Raw genomic sequence first — 23,495 nt, forward strand, 5'->3', positions numbered from 1 at the left:
CCACTGAACAAACTGTTGACAATGTGTGTGGGATTCCTCTCTCCCAAATCTTTCCTTAGTATGCTGCAACACAGCTTTCCACCCTTGCATTTATTTAACGAAAACAGGTCTTGCCAAGATTTCAGATTATCACCTCCCTTGGGAACTGCACAACCAGGACATCATCTTTCTCCTGTTTTACCTCCTAGCCTACAAAACAGATTAATGCACCCTTGATTTTTTTTAGTCTTCTGTACACTTGCATGACAGGAACTTTCCTGCTTGAGCATAGGGGCCTGGATTTGACTTGTGTTAGCCTTCAAGTAAAAGTATGTCACAAAACACTAAAATGACCAGCAAGGAAATGGAGTTTAAGAGACTAAGAAGAGCTTTGTTTTCTGAACACGGTAGTATTCAGTATGGTATAATACAGACTACAAATACAATATATTTGTATGTGCACTGTACTATAGGTGAAATATTCTCTGTTTTTAGTAGAAGTTTCTTCTGCTGTGGAAACATAAAACTTTAAAATTCTAAGCTTGTATTGACTTCCTTTTCTTCATCTCCAAGTGACTTGTTGAAAATTTCACTCAAAAAACTTTTGAAGGAGTAAAAAATTAGATCACCATCTCCTGGGGATTTTTTAATATTTCTTCTCCCAAGAGAAAAAGGGAAATACGTACAAATTGTAGAATTCTAAAAAAAACTTAGCGTTAATTGCATGTGAAATTTTGGAGTGTTTGCGAACGCTGCACCTTCTTCCATCTCCCACCTCTCCTCCCCCTCCGTTACTCCTTTATTCTTTCACTGTTTTTTTAATATGTCTGTAGAGTTTTGGAAAGGTCCTCCCATTTGTTTCAGTCAGCTGAGTTCTCTGGCTAGTATTTATCCAGAATGACTTTACAGTTGTTTTAGCTAAAACCTATTCTCTATGAGTTTAACAGTTTTCACAAAATCCCATCTGGGTGTTGAAGTAGTAATATGGAGCAGTGAAAATTCATTGCATGAATCAGCATGTTCCAAACATAAAAATTCAAATAATTTAGCTGCAAGTAGTGACAAGCCTGTATAGTGTTAGCTTATTGTTTGTATTAATCACTAGTTGGAGAGCAGTAAGATAGTTTCACAAAATCTTGTCCTTTTAACCAAACTAAACAAAACTTTCCATCGTCTGCATTAATGGAGCAAGCTGGCTAATAACCATTACTCCTGCTGGTTTTGTAGGCTGTTTGTTTCTTTATAAAGAGTCAAGTCTAAGTCACAGTGGATTTTTCTCTGATTACTTGTAGAGCTCTTTACAGGTCACCAGATGTCAAATATGACAAGAAATAAACGAAAGCTGACATTTATTGAAGTCCATTCCCACTTAATCTGTGCATGTGTTTATCAGTTTTATAGCATGTGAGAGTTTCATAAGCACTGATTTTAATTAACCTTCACAACAGAAAAGAGAAAAATTTATCTTTTTAATGAGCATTTACATGCTGTGCAAGATGGCAAACTGAAGGATTATTTCTTCTTAACCAGAGGTCACTGGATGTCAGAAATTTTTTCATCTTCTAATATAACTTGTTCAACTCAGTACTGAACAAAGTGTCAGTGCTTCTTAAGTAAATAGATGCAAACAGTGTTTCACCATGGGAGTGCTGCTTTTGGGGCTGAAAACTCGTTTTTACAGGTGTTAGGCAGGTTGCTTTATCAAGACAGCAAAATTCAAAACATTCACCATCTAAAAATAAGTAAAATGTAAAACATAATTTAATCTTTAATATTAATGTTTCTAGAATCTGAAGTTATACCTTTTATCATTAGGACTTTGTATATGACAGAATGTGGTTGGGTTATGATACTTAGCAATGGGAATTTGTTTCTCTCATACCAGCCTGAGAAACTCAGTGACCCAAGTCCAGTGACCTGGGGACAGGAATCAATCTGGTGAAAGTTATGGGTGCATGGCGGAGGCAGTGGATTGAACAATCAGGAATAAAGAACAACCTTTTCCCCACTGGTTCCGTCCTCTATCTCTCTGCTTTGTACATTAAAGCTGTAAGGGATGATACTATGCACCATTGGAGCCTGTAATATTAATGCTCGAGTATGCTGGGAACCTTCCCCTATGCCCTAGTTGAATTCCCAAACCTTATTTTTCTGGTTTTTCTCGCAGTTTCTTCTGTGGCTATCTTATATGGGAACCGTCAGAGTGCCTCTTTTCTCAGCACTTTAATCCTTCTGGAAGATAGGCTTCTGCTCCGCAGTTCACAGTAGTTCAAAGCATTTTGTGTGCCCCTTGCGTGTGCTTTCATCCATCCTTGGCCTGTCAGCTGTGCAACAGTGACACTGTCCTTGAGAACTGGGGAAAATGTGCATCAGAGTAGATGCTATAGTAAATAAGCCACGTGCAAAGTTACTTCCAGTTATTTTCCATGTCTTCAGTTTGGAGCCTCTTGCAAAATTAAAAGAATTTAAAATTCAGAGTTTTGAGGAGTTTTGTCTTTCTTAAACCTTGTTTTCTTTTTTACACCTTTTTAACCTTGTTGTGTCTTGGAGTAGCAGGTGGTATACTACCTGCACTGCTGGGTGCCAATGTGGTTTTACAGGATTACAGGATGGGCAGTACCCCGCTCTCTGCCAGCCAGGTGCCCCTGTCCCTTCTCTCAGATTAGTGCCGCAGCAGGATGAGCATCTGCAGAATCCCCAGAGCCACAGTGAAGGAGGCTCAAGGGCTGCAGCTGCTCTTAGCAGCGGCATGGACCTGGGTCAGCTCAGGCTCCTTGCGAAACTGGAAGCTCCGTTTCAAACCACTACACCTATTGTTTTGAGCTGCAGATCTTCTTGGTTTTAAACCTAAAGCTTTTTTTCCCCTGAATGCACGTATATGTCTCTGTTATTCTTCCCTGTCATTGATTCACTTGGTTAAATAGTTGAAGGATTAAAACTTTTTTTTTTAATCTTGCTGTCATGAAGTAGTGTCCATTGGCGTGCAGTTTAAAAGTAAAGAATTATCTTACATAGACAAGAAGATAACAGTGTGCATCCTAATAATCCATTTAGCTTGGTTTATTCCCGTGAAAGGCCAAAGGAAATATATACTGGCGTTCTTGAAGATACTACCAATAATCCTTGCAGTATCACTGCATGTTTGGGTGTTTGTTAGTTATGATACGGGCTTATACAAATAAAGGCTTGTGAGATATATTTTTATCTGTGATTATGGCTTCGATACTCACGTATTTAGTTTAAGATGAATAAAGATGAGAAAATATATGCAGGAGATTTTTGCATTGTAGTTTTCTTGTGAAAAATCCAGAAGTGTAGATGTCTTGGTTGTGGTCAATTTTGTGAGGTAGGGAAGATTGCTACTACCATCCCTTGGGAAGTGTGTTGGTCCAGTACTGCAGCGTTGAACCACCTGGGTGTATCTTAAATTCAGTGAAATTCTGTAGTCGCAATGTTCATTCATTCTCTCAGGAGGAAACAGCACTAGGTATGACCTCACCCCCGTCACTGCAGTCAGTGTTCATCTCCTCAACAGCGATGGGACTCCAATCGCCGTGAATGGCCCCATCTATGTAACAGTGCCTCTGCCAACAAACAGCAACTTGAAGCACAATGCACACGTTCCAGCATGGAGGTTTGACCAAAAATTTGGTAGGTAACATCTAATGGTGATTCCCTAGATGGCTTAATTTGTCTGAAACTAATGTGTCACTGTATTTATTATGTTAATATAGTGAGGTCTTAACTGGAGTGTACAGAAATCTGTTTTCTCTCTAAAAAGAGAGAAGTCCGAGTTTTATTAATCAAGTAATATATATCTGCAAATATACTTGAGTAGCATTGTGTGCCACTTCCAGACAAATTTTTTTGTAAATGTACCATTTGCAATTATTAAATACTTTATGTAAAACCTACCTTGAGAGAATTTTATTTCACCCAGAGACAGAAGCAGAGAGACATATTCACTGTGACATTGAATTGGAAGTCTGGAGAAATGGAAACTAGCCTTATCTTTGCCAGCAGCCAGCTATCTGACCTTTGGTCAGTCTCTTGTCTCTAACTCGTTTTCCTGCCTGTCAGATAGGAAACGTAATACTGACTTCCTTTGTAAATCACTTTGAGATTAACTAATACTATGAAGAAGGAAAGTACAGGTAAATGATTTAAAAACAAAAAAATAGAAGCAAGCAAAATCCATGGAGTATTTTGAAAGGACAGAATGACCAATCAACATAAGCTGTAAAATGCACTCAGTTTTTTACATTGCAGGATAACATTTGCTATTGTGAATAGGATTTTTTCCAGAAATATGTGGTTTAAGTTCTCTATTTTTGTTTTGGTTTGTTTTTTCATTGCTAGCTGGTATACCATGCTGGCCTTTACACCTCCGCAGTGTAAAGGATTAAGGGGTACGTAAGTCTTGTCATGGTGATTCCCTTTCAGTTATTGCACTGTGCCTTCCAGTATCTACCAGATGGTTGTTAAGAAAAAGAAGTGAAAAAAGAAGAATGGAAGGGGAGAAAGGTAGAAGCTGTGAGGAAGAGAGGAAGAAAAAGGAGCCAGAAATGTGGATCTGCCTGGACAGTCGGTGGGGTTTTGTCACTGCAAGGCAAATGTTTTGAGCCAGTTTATGATCACATCCAGAAGTAGAGCAACGAGCATGAAACCAGCATGTTGGAGGAAGGGAGGGGAGGGGGGATAACATTTTTGCTTCCTTCCTGCCTCTGTTTGCTGAAAAAGGTGATGTATTTTGAAATAGCATGCCTATAAATCTCTTGTCAGAAGTTGGCTGTATTAGAGAGTAAAGCAGTAGGATTTAATTAAGAATAAACTTGAATATGATATAAAATTGAGTAGAAAAAGAGCACAATTAATGGATTCGGTGTTTCCCTTAGCTGTGGAAATGGCACTTTTTCCTGTGGTGCCCTGGCAGTAAATTTCTCTACATTCTTACTGAAACTGGTTTTGATTTGTGATTCTAAAAACTATTTTGTTTTCCCTTGTTAAAAAAAAAAAAAAAAGACACAGAAGACTGACTCACGTTTACTTTCTCTAAAAGAAGCAGTCCATCCCCAACTCTTCCTGTCAGCTGTGTTATAGCTGCAGCCTGCCTCATTGCCAGTTCCTCACTGCTAGTGAAATGGTTCTGATTTTGATTATGGAGCTTTCTCATTTATGGCCAAATTTCCATGCCCCTGTGGTGGGGCCACAAAAGCTCTCTCTTAGTATGGATTATGGTTTTTACTTTTGTATATAAAGAGCTAGTTACCCTATTGCGTGCAGTATTTATTAGTATAGATCAATATGGGTTACTTAATTAGTGTTGCAAGCTTAAGGCTCCCAATCTTGAGACAAGTCCAACCTTGTTTGCTTCATGACAAACTGCTGGAGCACTTGTGTTATTGGGAGGGGAAAGCATGAGGACCACTGAACAAAATGAGCCTTTGACAGGCCACTTGGCTTCACAAAGCCATGGAGAGGAAGGTATTGAAGATGTCATGCGTAGGCTCCAGCTCACACTTGAGCTGAAGAAAGCATCTTTCCATGCAACCAAAGATGTTGAACAAAGATACATTTAAGCCCTGACTGCAGCATGCCAGTTCTAGCAGAATTTTGGCCACATCCCAACCAATTTAAATTAAGAGTAGCCTGATATAATAAATAGAGCGGCCACTCTTATCTTATGCAGGCTACATTAGCACCCTAAGGGCTGTCAAACTAGCTGTACGTAGCATGAACGTGGTGGTACCCTGTCGTTTCCCATCCCTTTTGTGCTTGGACTGTGAAGGGAGAAGAATGGATGACTGGGATGGCTCCATGCTGGAGAAATCTTTAACTGGCAAATAAGTTGTTGTAACCCATTTGCACTGCCAGATCTGTGCCTAGTCAGGATAGGACCTCTAACCTCATTACTCTAATTTTGTCTTTCAATTCAGGAGTGTCTTTTTTTCAGTGCTAGTTATGTTGTGGTCTCTCCTTAATAGATTTTTGGTGGCTTAAATTTTCACATCTATTTCTGAAAATTGGGTAAATGCCAGAGATGGAAAGCTATGACTGTTACCAGGCAATAATGCAGCGCTTCTCTCTAGCATATTGATAGTACAGTGGGTACTCGTTCATGCAAGCCATTATTTGTGTTCAGAGGCCATGTGGTTGTTGTCATTACTGAATGAAGTATAATTTCTGCTCTAAAAAGCAGAAATACTTTTCACTTTTAGAGGAGGGAGTGGAGAAGGGACAGAAATACTGCAAGTATGTTTTAAACCTTAGAATCGCATACATTTTGCTGAAATCATGATTTACTAATATAAATCCAGTGGCTTCTGATTGGAAGTGGAGATTTTCATAGTTTCTACAGAAATTACACATATTTGCGTGTTATGTGAGCCAAAAATAATGAATAGCTTTTTAGGATGTTTACCATAAACAATCTGTATTTTCATTACCACGGTTTCTGTCCTTGAGAGAGAACTGGGGAGAGAAGGGGGAGAAGCAGCATAGTCTACTTAAGGCTGAGGGTGGCTCCATTGACACTGATGAAACACACAGCCAGAAGAAGCAGGCTGACGTCAAAATAAGACAATCTGTTCCATCTATTTTATACTGTTCCAGAGATTTTTTTCATTACAAAAAAAACTTACTACCCTGCGTGCACAGCAAGCAAATTAAAGCAGTAATACCTTTTTGAATAAGTAATAAAATGATAAGCAACTAACTATGCCCTGGAGAAGTTTTAGGATAAATGAATGTGTCCAACCTTGTTCTTGTGTTGGAGATGCACTCCACCACCTTTCTCTACAGCATTGCTTAGTGTTGGTAGTAATAGGCACAGATGCACTGATGTTATGGAGACATATACACTAACACGCAACTTAATCATTCCATGCTGTTGACATACCCATTTCTCTTGTGTTTCACACAACTGTAGGGGTTTTATTTCGTAGCACACACTTAAAACTTTGAACATGAAGAGAGATGGATTCTTATTTTTATAATCAGGATTGCTCAGGGGGTTTTCTGGGTTCTTGTCCTTGTTTTTTTCCCAAGTGCTGTCTTGTTTTCCTCAAAATCTGAAGGGGCTGAAAAACCTTTTTTTTTTTTTTTCTTTTTTTTTTGTTTATCTGTAAACAAATGGTTGGGATCATTACTTCCTCACTCTATATTTGCCTTTATGTCAGTAGGATTTACAGCAATATAATAAGTCTCTTTTATTCTTGGATACCATATTTCTGTCCAAGACCTATTTCTAGCCTTGTCCTCTTCAGTCAGAAATGAATACTACAGGTCCCAGAAGAAATGAAACTTTGTACCTCCTGTATGGTTTCCAACTCCTGCCAGCTGGGCTGAATAACACAGCACTTGCTCAGCTGTATTCTCCTCTGCCCCCATTTAAATGGTTTATGCTTTATGTTAAGGTGCCTGTTTTTCATTTAATTCAGTGAGCAAAACTGTAAGACTAGCATTCTCCATTTTAAGTCCTCAGTTTTATCCCATGTTGCGCCTAGACCTCTAGATCCACATCTAGATCTGTATGAAGGACTTAAATATTAACAAATATTCCAGAATTCATAATGTAGAAATTGGATTTATTTTTCAGTGACAATGTCAATGCATCTGCTAGTTTATTAATCCCACCGAATAACAGGAAAATATTTTCAACACTGTTTTCATCCTTATGTGGCAAAGGACTCTGTAGTGAAGGGGTTAAACCTCTACCCTTTTGCTCCTCCTCCTTAAAATGTGTTATTTCTTGTGAACTATGTGTAAATGAAGTTGAGACTACTGTTTCTCTGTTCTTCCTCCTCCCTGAACACTTCATGTACATCTTTGACGTGACCTTGTTGTCTTTAAATTACTAGCTTCTTCACAGAGCAGAATGTTTCCCCAGTGCCTGAAATCTCAACCATGTATTAATGCAAAGTGATGGCAGAATATGGAGAAGAGTATCTTGGGGAACCATCTTTATAGCTTTATAAAGCACAATACTTTATGTACTCTGCTGTGCTTGGTCAATGCTTTCTCATTTAATGCCATAATAGATTTCTAAATACACTTGAAAGTCTGGTACTTACTTTTTCTGGGTGACGTCCTGCCTTCAGTGGTAAAATTTCCATTGATTTTTGTAGAGTCAGAATTTCCTGGTGTTCTTTCCTCAGCAAAATGAAAATAATCTTTTCTGCACTCAAAAGAAGTCATGAGAATATACTTATGTATAAATTGTATCAGTCCCTACTTAAACTTTACTGCAGTATGGTTTTGCTGTATTTCATGGGGGTGAAATGATGTTTGGGTTTTGTCCATAATGTTTGTAGGGAGAGCGACAGCTACTGTCAGGCAAAAAATGTAAGTGGGTTACTGTACATCTACCTGCCTAGTTCACGGCACATTATTTGTAAATAAGATTATTTGTAAAAGTCTCTGATTTAAGCTTCCCATTAGGTGTCAATGATAATCTGCCCAAAGAAAAGACTGACTTATATTTTCATGGTGTAAAAGTAAAATGTCTTCCATTTTGTTGTGAATTCGGCTAACTTATTGCCACCACATTCATACACTGCATGACAGACAGAAGATAATCATTTAACAAAACCTTTTGCTGTCTGTTGCTTGATATGACACTGGGCATGAGTACCTGCCTCTGAACTTGGATAGATGGCCGGCATTTGGACTACACGCAGCTGCGCGCCTGGCCTGGGCCTTCATGCACTTCTCCATGGGTTTTCCTGGGTTTTCTACGTGTGAGACATAGACGTGTTCAGGAAAACACACACCCTGCCCCCCAGAGTTTGAACTTAATATGATCAGATCCAAAACATATGGTTCTAGATCAGATTCCCTGGTAATATGGAGATTTATTTGCAAATTGCAAGGAGAGAACCAAGCCTCTGCGAAGTTTGTAGTTACACTATTTCTGTAGTTTACAAGTTCCTTGACAATTTGATTTTTACTTCATTTTTTATCTCAGCTATGAAGGTTAAATTATTCTTAAAGACTAAATACACGGAGGAATACAGATTTTTAACTAACTGCTCTCAAAGAATTTTGTAATTCGTGTGTTGCCATAGAAATGGCAGCTATAAAACCCAGCTTTTTACCATATATGATGTCTACATAATAGGTGCAAATATAATTGCAGAGTAGTAGACAGACCTCAGCATTGAAAGGAAAAAAAGCTCTTCCTCCAGTGCTTCACAGTGTAGCTCATGGAGGTACGTTCTCACTATCATGATTACTCTGGAGAGGTGTAGTGAGTGGATCACAGGAGGCAGTTGTGCTTGTTTGTTAATATGTATGTTGTTTTTAAAATAGATGTTGTGGCTTAGACGTGTGAAACTGGTGTGAATGGATTGTTTGATCCTCTGCCTATTTCATATACTGTCTGAGTTGCATTTGTGGCAAAGCAGATGGTATGGCATGATGGTGGAGCTTGAGAGGATGTTGAAGGAATCAGATTGATGCTAAAGTGTAGTGATATATGCAAATAATCTACTATTATGTGGTCAAGAAAATAAAACTGGAAACAAATAGTATGCCTTTTGGGAACAGATTTTGATAATGGACTAAACAGTGTATCGTGGAGATGGCCCTGTATCTTCACCTACGGAAGGTGTGCATCAAAATTTCAGGAAGTGCAGAAAAGACTACTGTCCTTGTGCAGCTGCTTGAGTTGGACAGGACTTGGAGATCAATGGAAATACAGGGAGGAGTGCATAGAGCAAGAGTGTGAAGTGTCTGGGTGGGGCTGGAAGAGGTCAAGGAAGACCTGGGACAACCTACCTCTGTGGCCTTGGGGTGGTAGATCATATCCTAGTGTGCATCTGCTTCCACTTCTAGATTGAAACATAGAAACTGAACATGAGTGTGATGTGAGGCTGAATGAAGGAAAAGGCATGCAGTGTTTTGAATTGCCTTGTGCTTTTATTTATTACTTGTTCTAATAATTTTGTCAATAACTGACTGAACGTGATTTAATAATGTGATAAAGCGAATATTAAAGGCAGTATCTTTCACGTACACTGTTAACTATTGATGGTGGTCCAGCAAACATAACTAAGCTTTCCCTTTTGAAATATAATTATTAACCAGTAATTACATATGGAAGTCATTTTCTTTAATGAGTCTCTTCTGTTCTGGCATTCTGGAAGGAAATGCTGAGGGGACCAAAAGGAGAGCAAGCAGTTCTCTGGACAATGTGCCCTGCCTTCTGCCCAGATGTAATTAAAATTATTAAATAATGAAAACTGGTGTGTTCTTTTGTTAAACACTTGACAGGTGATTTAAGAGGAAAAATGAGTAAAGATAGCAAAAACTACAGTTTCTGAGACACTTCTAATAAACTGAACTGTTAGACTTCCTTGCAAAAATCTTCAAGGTATGATGTTAAAAAATTTCCCTTACAGTATACTAAATAATGGTGCTGCTGCTGAATCAGTAGCAGGATTTAGCCCTGGAAGGCTTGTGTAACAAATTGTGTAAGAGTGGAAGAATAATGACAGTATGAGCTCAGAGCAGGGACATTTCTTTTTTGGTGTTGCCTAGCAACTCCAAAACCAAAATTGTAATATTTACTTAAATACTGTGAATTTTTAAACCCATGTGTTTTGGGGGAGAGTAATCTCTACCAATATTTAGGAAGGAATTTTTCAACTTCCACTTTCAGTGACTTCTAGCTTTTTAGAAAATGAAAAAAACTAACACCCAAAAATCCACGCTTTTGTAGTAAAACTTCCCATGCTGATGCAGATTAGAGGTGATTTTTGGTTGGGAGAAGAAATCTGATAAGCAGCTTTTGGCTGATAGAATGAAAAGCTACAATTTGTGTATGTCAGAACATGCTTTAGGAAGTTATTTTCACAAACTTGCCCTTGATTAACTCTCCATAATAACATTGCCATTTGACATGTCTAAATCAATTACTTCTAGAATGTTTTGAATATCCTTTGCTGTCCCATACCCTGTCTGATAACAACCAGCTTCATTCTTTTTGACACATGTATCCATTTAACTGTGAATCTCTGCCTAAGCAGGCCAATCTTGTAAGACATCATAGACATCACTGAAGAGATCGGTACTGAAGGAAAACTACTTCTCATTAAGGAATATTTATTTTAAACATCGATGCTATTAAGTAGTACAATTAAAAGTATCTTTCTTTTCTTTCCAAAACTCTTTTGTCCATGGAAGATAATCTTGTGAATAAAAATCAATTAATATAATGGGATTATGCTTAATTTGTTCTCTGGCTAATTAAATCTTCTTATTTGTCAAACCTGTTGGATGGAAATAATTCATGCTTTCAATAGCATAATTTTGGTTCCCTGATTGAGTAGGACTGGATGATCCTATTGCCAGTTAAAAGAAACAAAAGAAAACAGTATTTGGTCAATGGAAGCTCACACATAAAAGTAATTTATGGAGAAAAACTAACATAGCTACCATGTATTTAAACACTAGCAATATTTAGACTTTATGACTGTCGTGAGGGGAAGCTGTTGGCTACAGCACACTCTTCTGACAGTCATTTACTAAAGTGTTTTGATCAGTGATAGGAAGAACACACAATCAAAGCCAGCAGAAGTCACTGTAGCAGTAATGATTTGAGAGACTCTGAAATGGTCAGCTTGGAAAGTTAAACCTGAAGTAAGCAGTATACATCCTCCCAGAGAGACGAGTTCTGCACTGGGGTGCCACCCTGCCAACTCCCCTCACAGCCAGCGCACACGGCTGAGAGGGGAATTTGTCTCCTTTATTCTTGACTTTTGTAGGAGTCACGTGCGTATCTCTGGAGCAGACGGCCGATGCAGCAGTCCTGCCTCACGTAGGCCAGTAGGAAGTTTGCCATTTGCTTCAGCTGGAGCAGCGCAGGACTGTCAGCATGCACGGTCACACACGTGGATGCCAGAGAGGCATAAGATTCCCTGGATTTTTCACTACTGATTAATTTAAAATAATAGGGTCTAGCTTTAAATGTATGGAAGTAATGCCTTACTCAGAGGCATCGTGCATCTAGATTACAAAAGCAGATCCGTTCATGCAGCCTGGATACAGCAAACTTGTCACATTGAGTAGTGTCTTTGAAGACAATAGGACGTCTCTTTTCTGGGCAGACTGGCTGTATGAGCAGTGACCTGATTGTGCAGAGAAATAGTCTAGAGTAGCTGTTCTGAAAGGGCTTTTCTGCAATAGCTGCCCATCTGGACACTCCTTACTGGAAGTGCCATTTTTCAGTCTGGTTTAGGAGTAAGCAAAATTAAATTACAAAACAGCATTTTTAGTGCAAAATGTGTGTTGAAACAGAGATTTAACGTGCAAGCCTTTTGCTGTTAAATTTACTCATGATAACCCCTGCTTGCAAGGGGACATGTCCTAAAAACTGCCTGAGATAAATAAGCGTGTTCATCAGAATCACGGTTACTGCGAAGTAATAAGATGCATCTCTCTAGCAGAATTTATTTTCCCTGCACTGCTGAAATCTTCAACTTGACTCTGATATTTGTGTATTTTTGCAGCCAGATGGAGCTCAGCTTGCTTTATCTGATTATTTTTGATTTGTATTTCTTTTAAAGTACTCTCATTTTTATATTCTTCGTAGTTTCAATAATGACAGTTCTCTTACCTTGCTTTTAAGTTATATGTATGAAGGAGTGCTGGGCAGCTGTTTTAACGGGTTTTTAAGAAGAAATTTGTTAAATGATGCCATTTATCCCAAAAAGTCAGTAACACTAAATAAAATTTTGGTGAGGAAAGAGTTAAGAAGCTTCTCAGTTTTCCCCCTGCCATTAGTTTGAGCCAGGAGACAGCTCCCCTGACTTGAATTCTGGATCAGTGTGTTGGCTCCACTAAGCAGTAATAGAGGAAAAAGAGGAAGAGAAATGTAAAAATGATCTATAAGCAAGAACGTCTCTATATATAGAAGTTTTCCATGAAGCACCAGACACTCTTTAAGAATTAATGGCAAATTGGCCCAAATCGTGCAGTGCTTACAAACTATACTGAATGTGCTGTTTCTGCTCCAAAGATGCATTGACATGTTTTCTTTGGAACTGCACAATCAGTCTTGAAGAAAAATTATCAGTTCCATTACATCCAGTTATCTGTACTGCTTTTTATTTATAATCCTCTATTGCTTGTTACTTAACAATTATTGCAGATCATGTATAAAACTTAATAAGTAGTGAAGCTAGTTGGTTGTGCTGACTTGGGTGGGGGGAGGAAGTAGATGTTATAGGATATTTGGAGAATAACGAATTAAATTATCATAACAACCGAGACCTCTCTTCTCTCCTAATCCTTCTGCTTAGTTCTTCTGCAGTTGTAATCCTGCCAGCACAGAAAAAAATGAATGCTGCTTGCCCTTACTCCGTCTGCAAACTAGTGGACATGAAAGGATAGAAAAATGGATTAAGGTCTTTATTCACTGCCCCTTAGTCTCCTCCCTTGCTTGCAAGAGGAAATATGTGAGGACACAGAGAATAATTAGCTGCATTTTTAGAACAGGAAAACATTTTATTTCCCACTGCAAGGAAGAATCTGGGAAGAGACAGGGAGTTCATTCTCAAGGTTGCGCAGCAATGAACTCTTGCTTACTCAAAGCAGCTTGAAACACTAGGAGGAGCATAGCCAGTAAGTGCAATGTGATTGGGTTTTGCTTGGTAGAAAGTCCAACATTAGTCATTTCAGCAAGGCATTGGATGTAGGGAGCTACAAGAACACTACTGGGTGTTTAATGATAGTTGAAAAGTGACCAGGATATTAGAACCTGTAAAGGATGAAATGTGAAAGAGACCTGGAAGCACCTGGATGGATTTGTGGAATACTGAAGACCCATCAGTTCCCTCCCAGTAACACTATGTTGGCTTTCAGCTATTTGATTGCACAAGAAACAATACAGGACTTTGTGTTTCAACTGTTTCCACTCCAGCCTGCTTTTGCATCCAGTGAAGGATGGAGTTCTCTATTCTCTTCGTCCCACCATGCAAAAGAATGCTCTGTTTTATTACTGGACTATTGGTAAGAGATAGTGGAAATATAAGAGGTGAGTTTATCACCAACATGTTGGACCAGGAAAATATTAAACAAGGTAGCTGCTGAGATGGTGTACCCGTGGTTCCCAGAAACCCGTGAAACCTGTCCGGGTGAAGGAATTTGGGACAGTGCCTTTTAACATGTAAATATTTTCTGGCTGTCATCATATGCTGATGTGTAGAGTATGGTCAACAAAAGCTTCATTACTCTTCTGACCGATATCATATATATCTGTTACGCTTTTGAAATTCTTAACTGTCCATAATAGAGAGAGAGAATTACATTTTCCCCTAGTGTTCTACAGACCAGTACATTTTCTCAAGTATATCCAATGGTTTGCAAAAACGGATAACCAAAATGAGCAGAAGACAAGCATGAAACCTGACTGACCTTGTGCAGTAGAGTCTATTGTTTGATCCCATTGCAAATACAGAGATTCCTTTCATTGCTAAAATATGAGCAATCTGAGCTGCTGCTTGTTTGGCAGGATGGCAGCTGAGCTCTGCCCACAGCGATAAGAGTGCAACCTCTGTTAGCTTCTTGATCACTGCATTATGCAAGCAGCGTATTACTGAGCAAAGGCTTTTAAAGAGGCATTAGGAGGGCGGTGTTCATTAGAATGCAGTGTGGTGTGAATAAGGCAAGCTGGACACAAGTTCCCCCTAGTGAGGGAATCAATAATAGCTTCTAATCAAGGAGGTAACTAAAAATAGACTGTGAAGAGAAGGAACTTTGCTATATTACATCTGTATGTGCTTCTGTTTGTGTGTGAATTTAAAGGGCTTAGAGATGGGAAAGTATAGGAAGTATGATGAATTCACCACCCAGGTCTTTCCATTCTTTTTTTAAATCAGGGATTTTTATAACTCTTTTAGTCGTTCCACGCAGTTGTGTATTTGAATAGTTGGTGCATATGCGCACTGCCTGAAGCAGCAATTTTCTCAGTCCCTGTATCTCGGCCTAGATTATTTGGTGAACAGACCTTGCAGGGAAAAAAAAAAAAAGAAAAAAAAAAAAGTGAGGTTTAAGCTAACAGGAGTTTTCCTACCAAATGGCTTTTTTAGGCACAAAATAGAAGCAGGTTTTGACCCCATGGGCTATTTTTCACCTTGTGGTTCAGGGCTATTAGTATGACATTTTCCTCAAAAATATATGGGTAGAAAACATGAAGGGAAGGTGGCCGTCTTGGAGGAGAAAATTAATCTACTTTTCCTAGTTTTTCCAGAAACTTCACACATAACTGGACAATTCAGTTCTATTCTTCTTGATAATGCTGCCCTAAAAGACGTAAACTAATAGCCACATCACAGTGTTCTGATATGACAATTACAGATGTCATATGTGCAAATCTGTGCATACATGTTTTGGTCTAACAGATCTAATAACAGATTATTGCTATAGACTGGAAATGATACTTGGAAAACTGAAAATTATGTCAGCAATTCCTTACCCCTGTTGCCCACAAGTTCAGATTGGTTTCAAATAGAGTCTCTATGTGGCAGTGATAATCACCTAGATCTAGACGTTTTCTCAGACGTCACCTTTATATACAGATGGGTTTATTATTTAGCTGACAGTGGTGGACTTTAAGAGTGTACTTACATAGGAAAAATCAGTAGTAGAGAGATAATAAATACTCAGAAAAGCCATTCTCTTATGCACAGGGTTTGCACAGAGCAATACTCAAGAAACACAGAGGAAATAATCAGGATCTCAGTGGTATTGAAAAAACCCCACCCGAACAGCATCTCTGTGTGCTCTGCACTCACTGCTAACTGTACAGATGACTGTCATCCACAAATTCTCATGCTTAGACCTGAGCAACGTCTGATTAAAATCTCCCGTTGGGGAATTTCGTGCAGGAGGCTATTTAAAGGAAAGGGAATCACAGATGCAAGATGCAACTTCCCTTTAAAGCGAGCATTTGAAGCTAAGGTAAATGCAGCATTCTGTCCTGCCTTTGCACAGAAGTACAGAGCTGCTCTGCAGAAGCACTGAGGGTTTTATCCCTTCTCTGTACACAGATCAGCCATACTGGTAGTGGCCACCAAAGTGTGTGAAGAACCTCCTTAGAGAGTTGATGCCCTTTGTTACGGCACCCACTGGTGATGCCAAGCCAGGGCTGCGGCTTTGGGACGTGCTTGGTGCTGGGGTGGCTTCTCAGCAGCCGCTCTCAGTGTCCAGTCCAGCTGATTCAGTTGTAAAGGTTTTTTTGTAGCCCAATTCTTGCAACAAAATGTATCTTCTGCAAATAGAACAACTCTCAAGTAGTGCAGATTGTCATTCCGGACTGTTTAGGAGTTTTGTTAACTTGAACGCAGTCCTTTAAAATTGTCATTCTTACTTATTTTGGAGTGATATTAGATAATTCTGAAAAATCTGTTTTATTTCCTTTGAGAAACATGTTTTTTAAAACTCATCATCCATTACCAAACAGTATTCCTGGATGTATACGTATTCTGAATGACTGTCGTTGCTGAATCGAAGTGATGGTGCAACTTAATTATGTATTTATTGGCAGTAGCCTTCATAAGCTTGTTTTCTCTATAGGAAAGACAACATTTTGAGGAAGCATTTTCTTCAGCCTTCCAGAAGTTGACAGCCAGAGCTGATAGAAAGGTGGTGTGCATAACTCAAGTGTGGTCTGGGAGATGTGATGCCTCTTCAAAGGCAGTTTTTAAGTAGGCCGTCTACATATAATCAGCTTCAGGAGAATCCTTGGCAAAGAGGAATCTATAATTATTCTAATTATTTTCTTTAACTCTTTTTGAAGCTTTATTAGTTTTATTTAATCTTAAATGGGTTTTTTTTGTGTACAAAGCTTCTGAGAAGGCCACAGGGATGATTGCTTTTGGGAGCCCTCAGATGCCGGTGACAAAAAGGCATGATCTCCCACTTCACAGCAGTGCACGCAAGCCCTAGAGCACATTGATAGGTCTTGTTACTGTTCGGTTTTCCACTTGTTTGCAGAGGAAGGTGTGGGTGTATCTGTAACATCTTCCTACAACCTTTTTATTTACAGGGACATGGCTGAAGAGTAGTTTGGGCCTTGTACAACAAGAAGGAAATCAGTTGACTTGGACTTATATTGCACCTCAGCTGGGCTACTGGGTTGCAGCTATGTCACCTACTATCCCAGGTAAGATGAAATTTAATTTCATTGATATTCCCAGCATTAAGTAATTATTTATTCATATATAACATTTATATTTTTCAGAATGACCTCATCTGAGATGCCACAGCTTGATCAATAATGGATTATTAGAAAACAGAAAGCTGAAAGTAAAGGGCTAAAATCTTTTGGGGCTTGTGGGGGGCAACTCTTGTGCTCAAAATCTCTGAGTCATTTCAATGTGAAACTTTCTAAAATGTTCCTGATTTGATGCATTTATGTCACCACTACCTGGTAGAGCCATTGCTAGAAAATGAGGGGAGTTACAACATCAGTGTATTGCTGTTCCAGCAGGTAGAAAAATATGTGCTGTGAAGTTTCTGTACAGAGTCTCCCAAAGAAAAGTATTGATCTAAGACCACCATTGTCGTGGTTTAGACATTTACTAATGAATTAATTGATCATAACTTTTTTCTTTTACACTGGAGATGCCCATTTTGCCCTGACGTATGCTTTGCATCATCTTGGTGACTGATTAATTTACACTGCGATTAACTCCGCGTAGAAGTTCTAGGAAGTGTATTAGCAGAGTGGCATTGCTAGATGAGCTCACTGGTTGCCATCTGCAAGCCTCCTGGCATAAATGTAGAAAATCACTTTGTACTTTTGTGCCTGTGGAGATTATTAATGTTGCAGCTTGCTCTTCCCTTTTTCTGTCTGTGGCTGCCTCATACTTCTTAGTATTAGTCCTTCAGCCACCAATAATCAGAGATGCCTCTGTGTATAAAAGAGCCAATTGATCAAACAAAAAATTCCTCTTACAGATTTTTTTTATTAGGTTTTCTGGATGAAAAACCAAATACAGTAGAAATGAAAACAATCTTGCCTTGGCTGTGCAAGCTAAATAAACTACATCTAACCAAAAAAACAAACTCTAACACGAGTACTGTTTTTAAAGTCTACTTGTATATGCCAGGAAGTTGTTTCATGATATGCAGAGCATTTGGAGGGTTTTGCTGCGTTATACCTTACGCAAGCTTTTTATTTGCAGTTATATTAAATGAAACTGCTGTAATATTCAGCTGATTCATTGTGGAACGGAGATTAGAGGCAGGTGCAGATCTGAATAAGCTATCATATTGAATTCAATGGAATTTTACAAAATAATTGTGCTTCAAGAAAAAGTAACTGCTCTGAGACAAACGTTTCCCAGTACAGCTCTGCCCCAAACTGCAAGGAAGTTACACGAGTCATGAAATTGTGCCTGTAACTCTAACAGGAGAAGGCTTATTTGTCCTTGCCGTTTAACTTGCATGGCAGAATTTCTACTTGTATTTTACTCTTGCTTCTTTCTGAGGGCTAGATCTGTCTAGATCTGCAACTCTGTTGCAACAGGAACAACATTTCCATGAAAAATTGAAGTGATTTATCTCTTTTTTGCTTAATGTCCTGAAGCAACAGTATCAATCTATTATATAAAGGTAGTGGCAGGACAGAATGTATAAATATTTAGATTTCCCCAATGCTTGATGTTATTTTTAATCAGGTTCCTGACTTTTTGCTTCTCTCCTCATTGAATCTATTTGATTTCTTTATCAAAAAAAATTGAAAAAAATAAACTTGGTGTTCCTAGCAGTGGCTCTACAGACCACTCAAGATCCACAGATACAGTTTTACAAACCTCGTGATCTAGAACCTCAATGCTGGCCAAGTTTGCTGTCCGTCACAGTACACGCATGTTACTCTATCAGCTGGTGCTGTACCTCCTTGCCTGCAGATGAAAATTTGGGCCTTTACTTCAAAATCCTGATAAGGATTTTACAAACCAAGAGGGTTACACGTGCTTAATTGTGAACAGATGCTGTCCACATGTGTGCATTCCTTTGTATGTTAGAACATGTACTAAGCATTATTGAATCCTGGAGTCACAACACTTTCACTGGTGGCTTGTTGTTTAAAGCTACTGAAGATCTGCTTGGCTTCGCTTGATAGACTTAAGAACACCAGTGCATCCTCCAATTAATCCTGTACTGCACTGTATGTACTGTTTAGTGCAAAGCACCACAAATGTTGTTAAAGAGAAATAGTTGGCCGCAGTGCTGCTACATGCATTACAGTGCTGGAAGATGCTGTGATGGCTTTTCTCCACTGATGAGAGCTTTGGCACACTGTGTCAGCAGCAGAACCTGGAAGGCAGCATTCACTGATGCATGCTCCCATTGAAACTAACTGCTCTTCCACAGAGGGATCTATTTGGACTTGCAGTAATGAAAACCAGCACATGCTTTCTGCACAACTTGCTCCCTTCTCCAGAGGCGGTCTGCTCAATAGGCACCAGAGCTATGAGTGGCAGCATTGCTCACTTAGCACCCTGATAACAGAGGACGATGTCCCTGTATTTGTTTAAGTGTTGTTCCTCTTCCTGTTTGCAGGTTTTACAGGTCTAAATTATCTTTTCTGGCCTTCCAGGTCCCGTTGTAACACATGACATTACCAGCTATCACACAATGTTTCTTTTGGCAATTTTGGGAGGGATGGCTCTCATACTTCTAGTCTTGCTGTGTCTGCTTTTGTATTATTGCAGGTAAGATTTCACCATAAAGGCTTTTTTTGTGCTTATGAAATTCAAAGCTTTTGTACTGAAACTTTTTTGCTTTGGGGGGAGGGAAAGCAAACAAGCGCTTGAAGGAGAAAGAAACAGTGAGATCAGATTTTCATATGTTCCTGGTTGCATGGAGCATATACAATCCCTGCCTTTGGTGGGATGGTAGCTGAATGAATCACACACACGTGTACCTGTGTTTCCCTTGTAAGATGTTCTAAAACCTCCTGTCAAAGGTGGGCATAGGTCCAAGATCTCGTGTCACTGTACATGTTCTGCACTTGCATGTAATCTTTTTATTACTCTCATATTAAAATGGATGTTAAACTTTTATCAGCAAGGGTATATTAATGAGTGATTTTGTGTTTGCCTCCTCCAGGCATTTGCTCCAATTTGTAATTGGTGCTGGAGATATTTCCCAATTGACATTAGTTGTTCTTTAATTTTATCTACACTGCTGGGATAAGCTTTTAATTGTTAGGTTATGTAATAGAAGCTCAATTCCCCTAATACTGATCACTGCTTTAAAATCTCCCATTAAGACACACTTGCTGCTCTTGTTTCTGTGTACAACAGTCATAAATGTGTAACTTCTTTTGTTACTGGCTTTTATAGAAGAAAATGTTTAAGACCACGTCAGCATCATAAGAAATTGCAACTTTCCACAGCACTGGACACTTCTAAGAAGGATCAAGCAACCTCTATGTCCCATATAAATTTAATATTTTCACGTCGCGAGTCAGAATTTCCTGGTGGTCTGTCCGTTGCAAGCAATGGACAGCCTGAAAACTCAGGTGCAAAAGAATTAATCAGCGCTGTCCACATGGAGATGGTGTCACCTAGTGGAGAAGCAGATATGCATACACCTATGCTCAAACACTCATTCAGTACTTCCCAGGAGTTTAGCTCCCGAGAGGAACTGCTCTCTGACAAGGAGAAAGACAAGAGCAGAATTTCCTTGGATGACCTGACTCCCAGCGGGTCTCTAAGAAAAGACTACCACAAATCAGCAGATAGTTTTCCTTTAAAGCCAAGAACATCTACAGAAGCAGCTGAAGGCTATGAGTCCCCTATCAAAGATGAGTATAGGAGAAGTTACAATGCTATGCTGTCTCAGCCTTTATTTGAAAAGCAAGAGAGAGAAATTCAAGTATCTATGAACCATATTGCTACTGGAAGTAAATACAATATTCAGGAACAAATATACCCCACACCTTCAGCCCCTGAAAAAGAGCTGCTGGACTGCAGACCTACTGATTGTATGATGTCTCGTTCAGTTGATCACCTTGAAAGACCTACATCCTTCCCTCGACCAGGCCAGTTAATCTGCTGCAATTCTGTTGACCAAGTCAATGACAGTGTTTACAGAAAAGTTTTGCCTGCTTTGGTCATCCCAGGTCATTACATGAAATTGCCAGGAGAACACCCTTTTGTTAGCCAGCCACTGGTTGTCCCAGCTGACCAGCAGATTGATATAGAAAGACTTCAAGCTGAGCTCCCTAACCCTCATGCACGGCTTTTTCCACACCCCCCACAACAGCTGCAACCCCAACAGTTAGCATCCCAAGCAATATCTCAGCAACATTTGCAAGATGCAGGTGCAGCTGAGTGGAGTCAACAAAACGCTTCCATGTCTGAATCTATTTCCATTCCTGCCTCACTTAATGATGCGTCCTTGGCTCAAATGAATAGTGAAGTGCAGCTTCTTACAGAAAAGGCTTTGATGGAATTAGGAGGTGGAAAGCCATTGCCTCATCCTCGAGCATGGTTTGTTTCTCTAGATGGACGTTCAAATGCTCATGTTAGACATTCATACATCGATCTCCAAAGAGCTGGTAGGAATGGGAGTAATGATGCCAGTTTGGACTCTGGTGTTGACATGAATGAACCAAAATCTGCCCGAAAGGGAAGAGGAGATCATCTGTCTGCACCACAGAGTCACCCACCAGTGCAGGAGCACCAGCAGAGAGAGCGGAAGGTTTCCGATAGCACAGCTTACACACAACTTGTGTACTTGGATGATATGGACCAAAGTGGCAGCGAGTGTGGAACAGCAGTTTGTAGCCCTGAGGACAATGCTCTACGATGCCTACTAGAAGGCACTAGTAAGAGAAGTGGCGTGCAGCTGCCCAGCCTGCAGGAGGAAACAAGAACTGTGGATACCAAACCAGAGCCATTAACTAGTCCTGAACACAGAACATCAGTTCAAGATGATGAGGAGGATGAGGAAGATGACCAAGGTGAAGATAAGAAGAGTCCTTGGCAGAAACGAGAGGAAAGACCACTAATGACTTTCAATCTAAAGTGAGCTATTGTGAAAATCCACCATTCAGTGGAGTATAAAATTGCCAAATATTCTTTCTGTGGAAGTGCTTGATTTTTTTTCTTTTTTTTTTTTGTTGTTGAGAGAAAAGAGAAAAACAAACTGTAGTGAGCAACATTTGAAAGAACTTAAAAGCATTACTGTGTAAATGTTAGAAAAGAATTAAAATCATTCCTCTGATTTAACAGCTGCCTCCAGTGAGATAGCTGTACAAAGAGTGTGATTGTTATTCCATATACTTGATATTGGTCATCCAGGATGTTGAAAATACTGACAAATTGTTTTGGTTGGTTTATGACCTCAATCTCCTTATGAATGGGAGCTGGTAAAGCTTTTGTTTTGTAGGCCAATTTTATGTTGATAATGCTACTGAAAGTATCTTAAAAACAAGCGTTTGACACTTGGTGTCCAAAATTGTGCATTATCTCAATGAAAGGCTATGCATTGCTGCTTTTAGTAATATTTTGCTTATACTATGCTTTTCTTAATTTTACGAGTTGGTTGTAAACATTTTATGTCTTTTATTATAAACTACTCAGCAATTTATTTTAATGTAAAACTGCAGGAAACTTGAGTAGCATCCCTTAGCATTGAAGCCTTTTTATGAAACCAAACTGAACTTTGTGTCGACTAAGATTCCTCCAATTCTGGTCCCATTTACTCAAAGTGCCTTTTTTACAGTAACAATGAACAGACCCTTCTTTTGCTAACTCCTTTTAATTAACCCCATTTGGGATTTTATAAACTTCTGAACTTCTACCTTTTATTTTAAGCTGCATGCCAAGAGTCCCATTTTGTGCTGAGCATTTCTCATTTCAGTACAGTGTATTCTGTAGCTATCATGTATATTGTGGATTCTGTTTAGCCAGGGTAGACTTAGAAGACATTTTAAACGGCCCAGAGTAGCCAAGAAGCTAGTTTCATTGACTGTATATATTGTTAGTTTCCTCTGGAATCATATGAGCTAATCATGCTCATATAAAATGGACTATAGACCGAGCAAGTGGACTGAATGTGTCTAGAAAAATTTTGGGAAAAAAAAAAAAAAAAGTACTATCCAAAAGTGCCAGAATGACTCTTCTGTGCTTTCTCCATACAGAGCTGCTTGGTTATCCAAAAATTATAATTGAAAATAAACTGCAAAAAATATCTTTGTGGATTTTTTCCTCTGTTGGTGGTCATCAAATTATTTTATATTATTTAATAAGAAAAATACTTCGGTTTCACTTTTGCTGTGCATATTTATGCTTGTGTGACTTACGAGCACACTTTCCTATGCAGTTCTCATGAGCTTCAGTCAATACTGGAATTTAGACCCCTTTTCAGACCCCTTCCTGTCTCGATAAATACATAACTATTTGCTTAAGTATCACTGAAGACTTTGGAAATGAAAACCTAATATCACCAAAATTCTCTATGGAGTCACACTTACTGTGGGACCAGTTTTCTTTCTG

General features: G+C 39.1%; 1 protein-coding gene across 1 annotated transcript in view; it reads left to right on the forward strand.

Moving 5' to 3' along the window:
• Window positions 1–22,874, forward strand: part of FAM171A1 (family with sequence similarity 171, member A1) — a 50,691-nt gene extending 27,817 nt beyond the window's left edge. The window contains exons 8-12 of the mRNA XM_010084045.1: window positions 3,454–3,630; window positions 17,027–17,143; window positions 19,586–19,700; window positions 20,334–22,638; window positions 22,712–22,874. Coding sequence (XP_010082347.1) covers window positions 3,454–3,630; window positions 17,027–17,143; window positions 19,586–19,700; window positions 20,334–22,026 — 2,102 coding nt within the window. The 3' untranslated portion in view covers window positions 22,027–22,638; window positions 22,712–22,874. The remainder of the gene's footprint in view (window positions 1–3,453; window positions 3,631–17,026; window positions 17,144–19,585; window positions 19,701–20,333; window positions 22,639–22,711) is intronic.
• Window positions 22,875–23,495: the final 621 nt, after the last annotated feature.

The sequence above is a fragment of the Pterocles gutturalis genome, unplaced genomic scaffold, assembly GCF_000699245.1.
Source record: "Pterocles gutturalis isolate BGI_N339 unplaced genomic scaffold, ASM69924v1 scaffold22955, whole genome shotgun sequence".
In the NCBI taxonomy this organism is placed as follows: Eukaryota; Metazoa; Chordata; class Aves; order Pterocliformes; family Pteroclidae; genus Pterocles; species Pterocles gutturalis.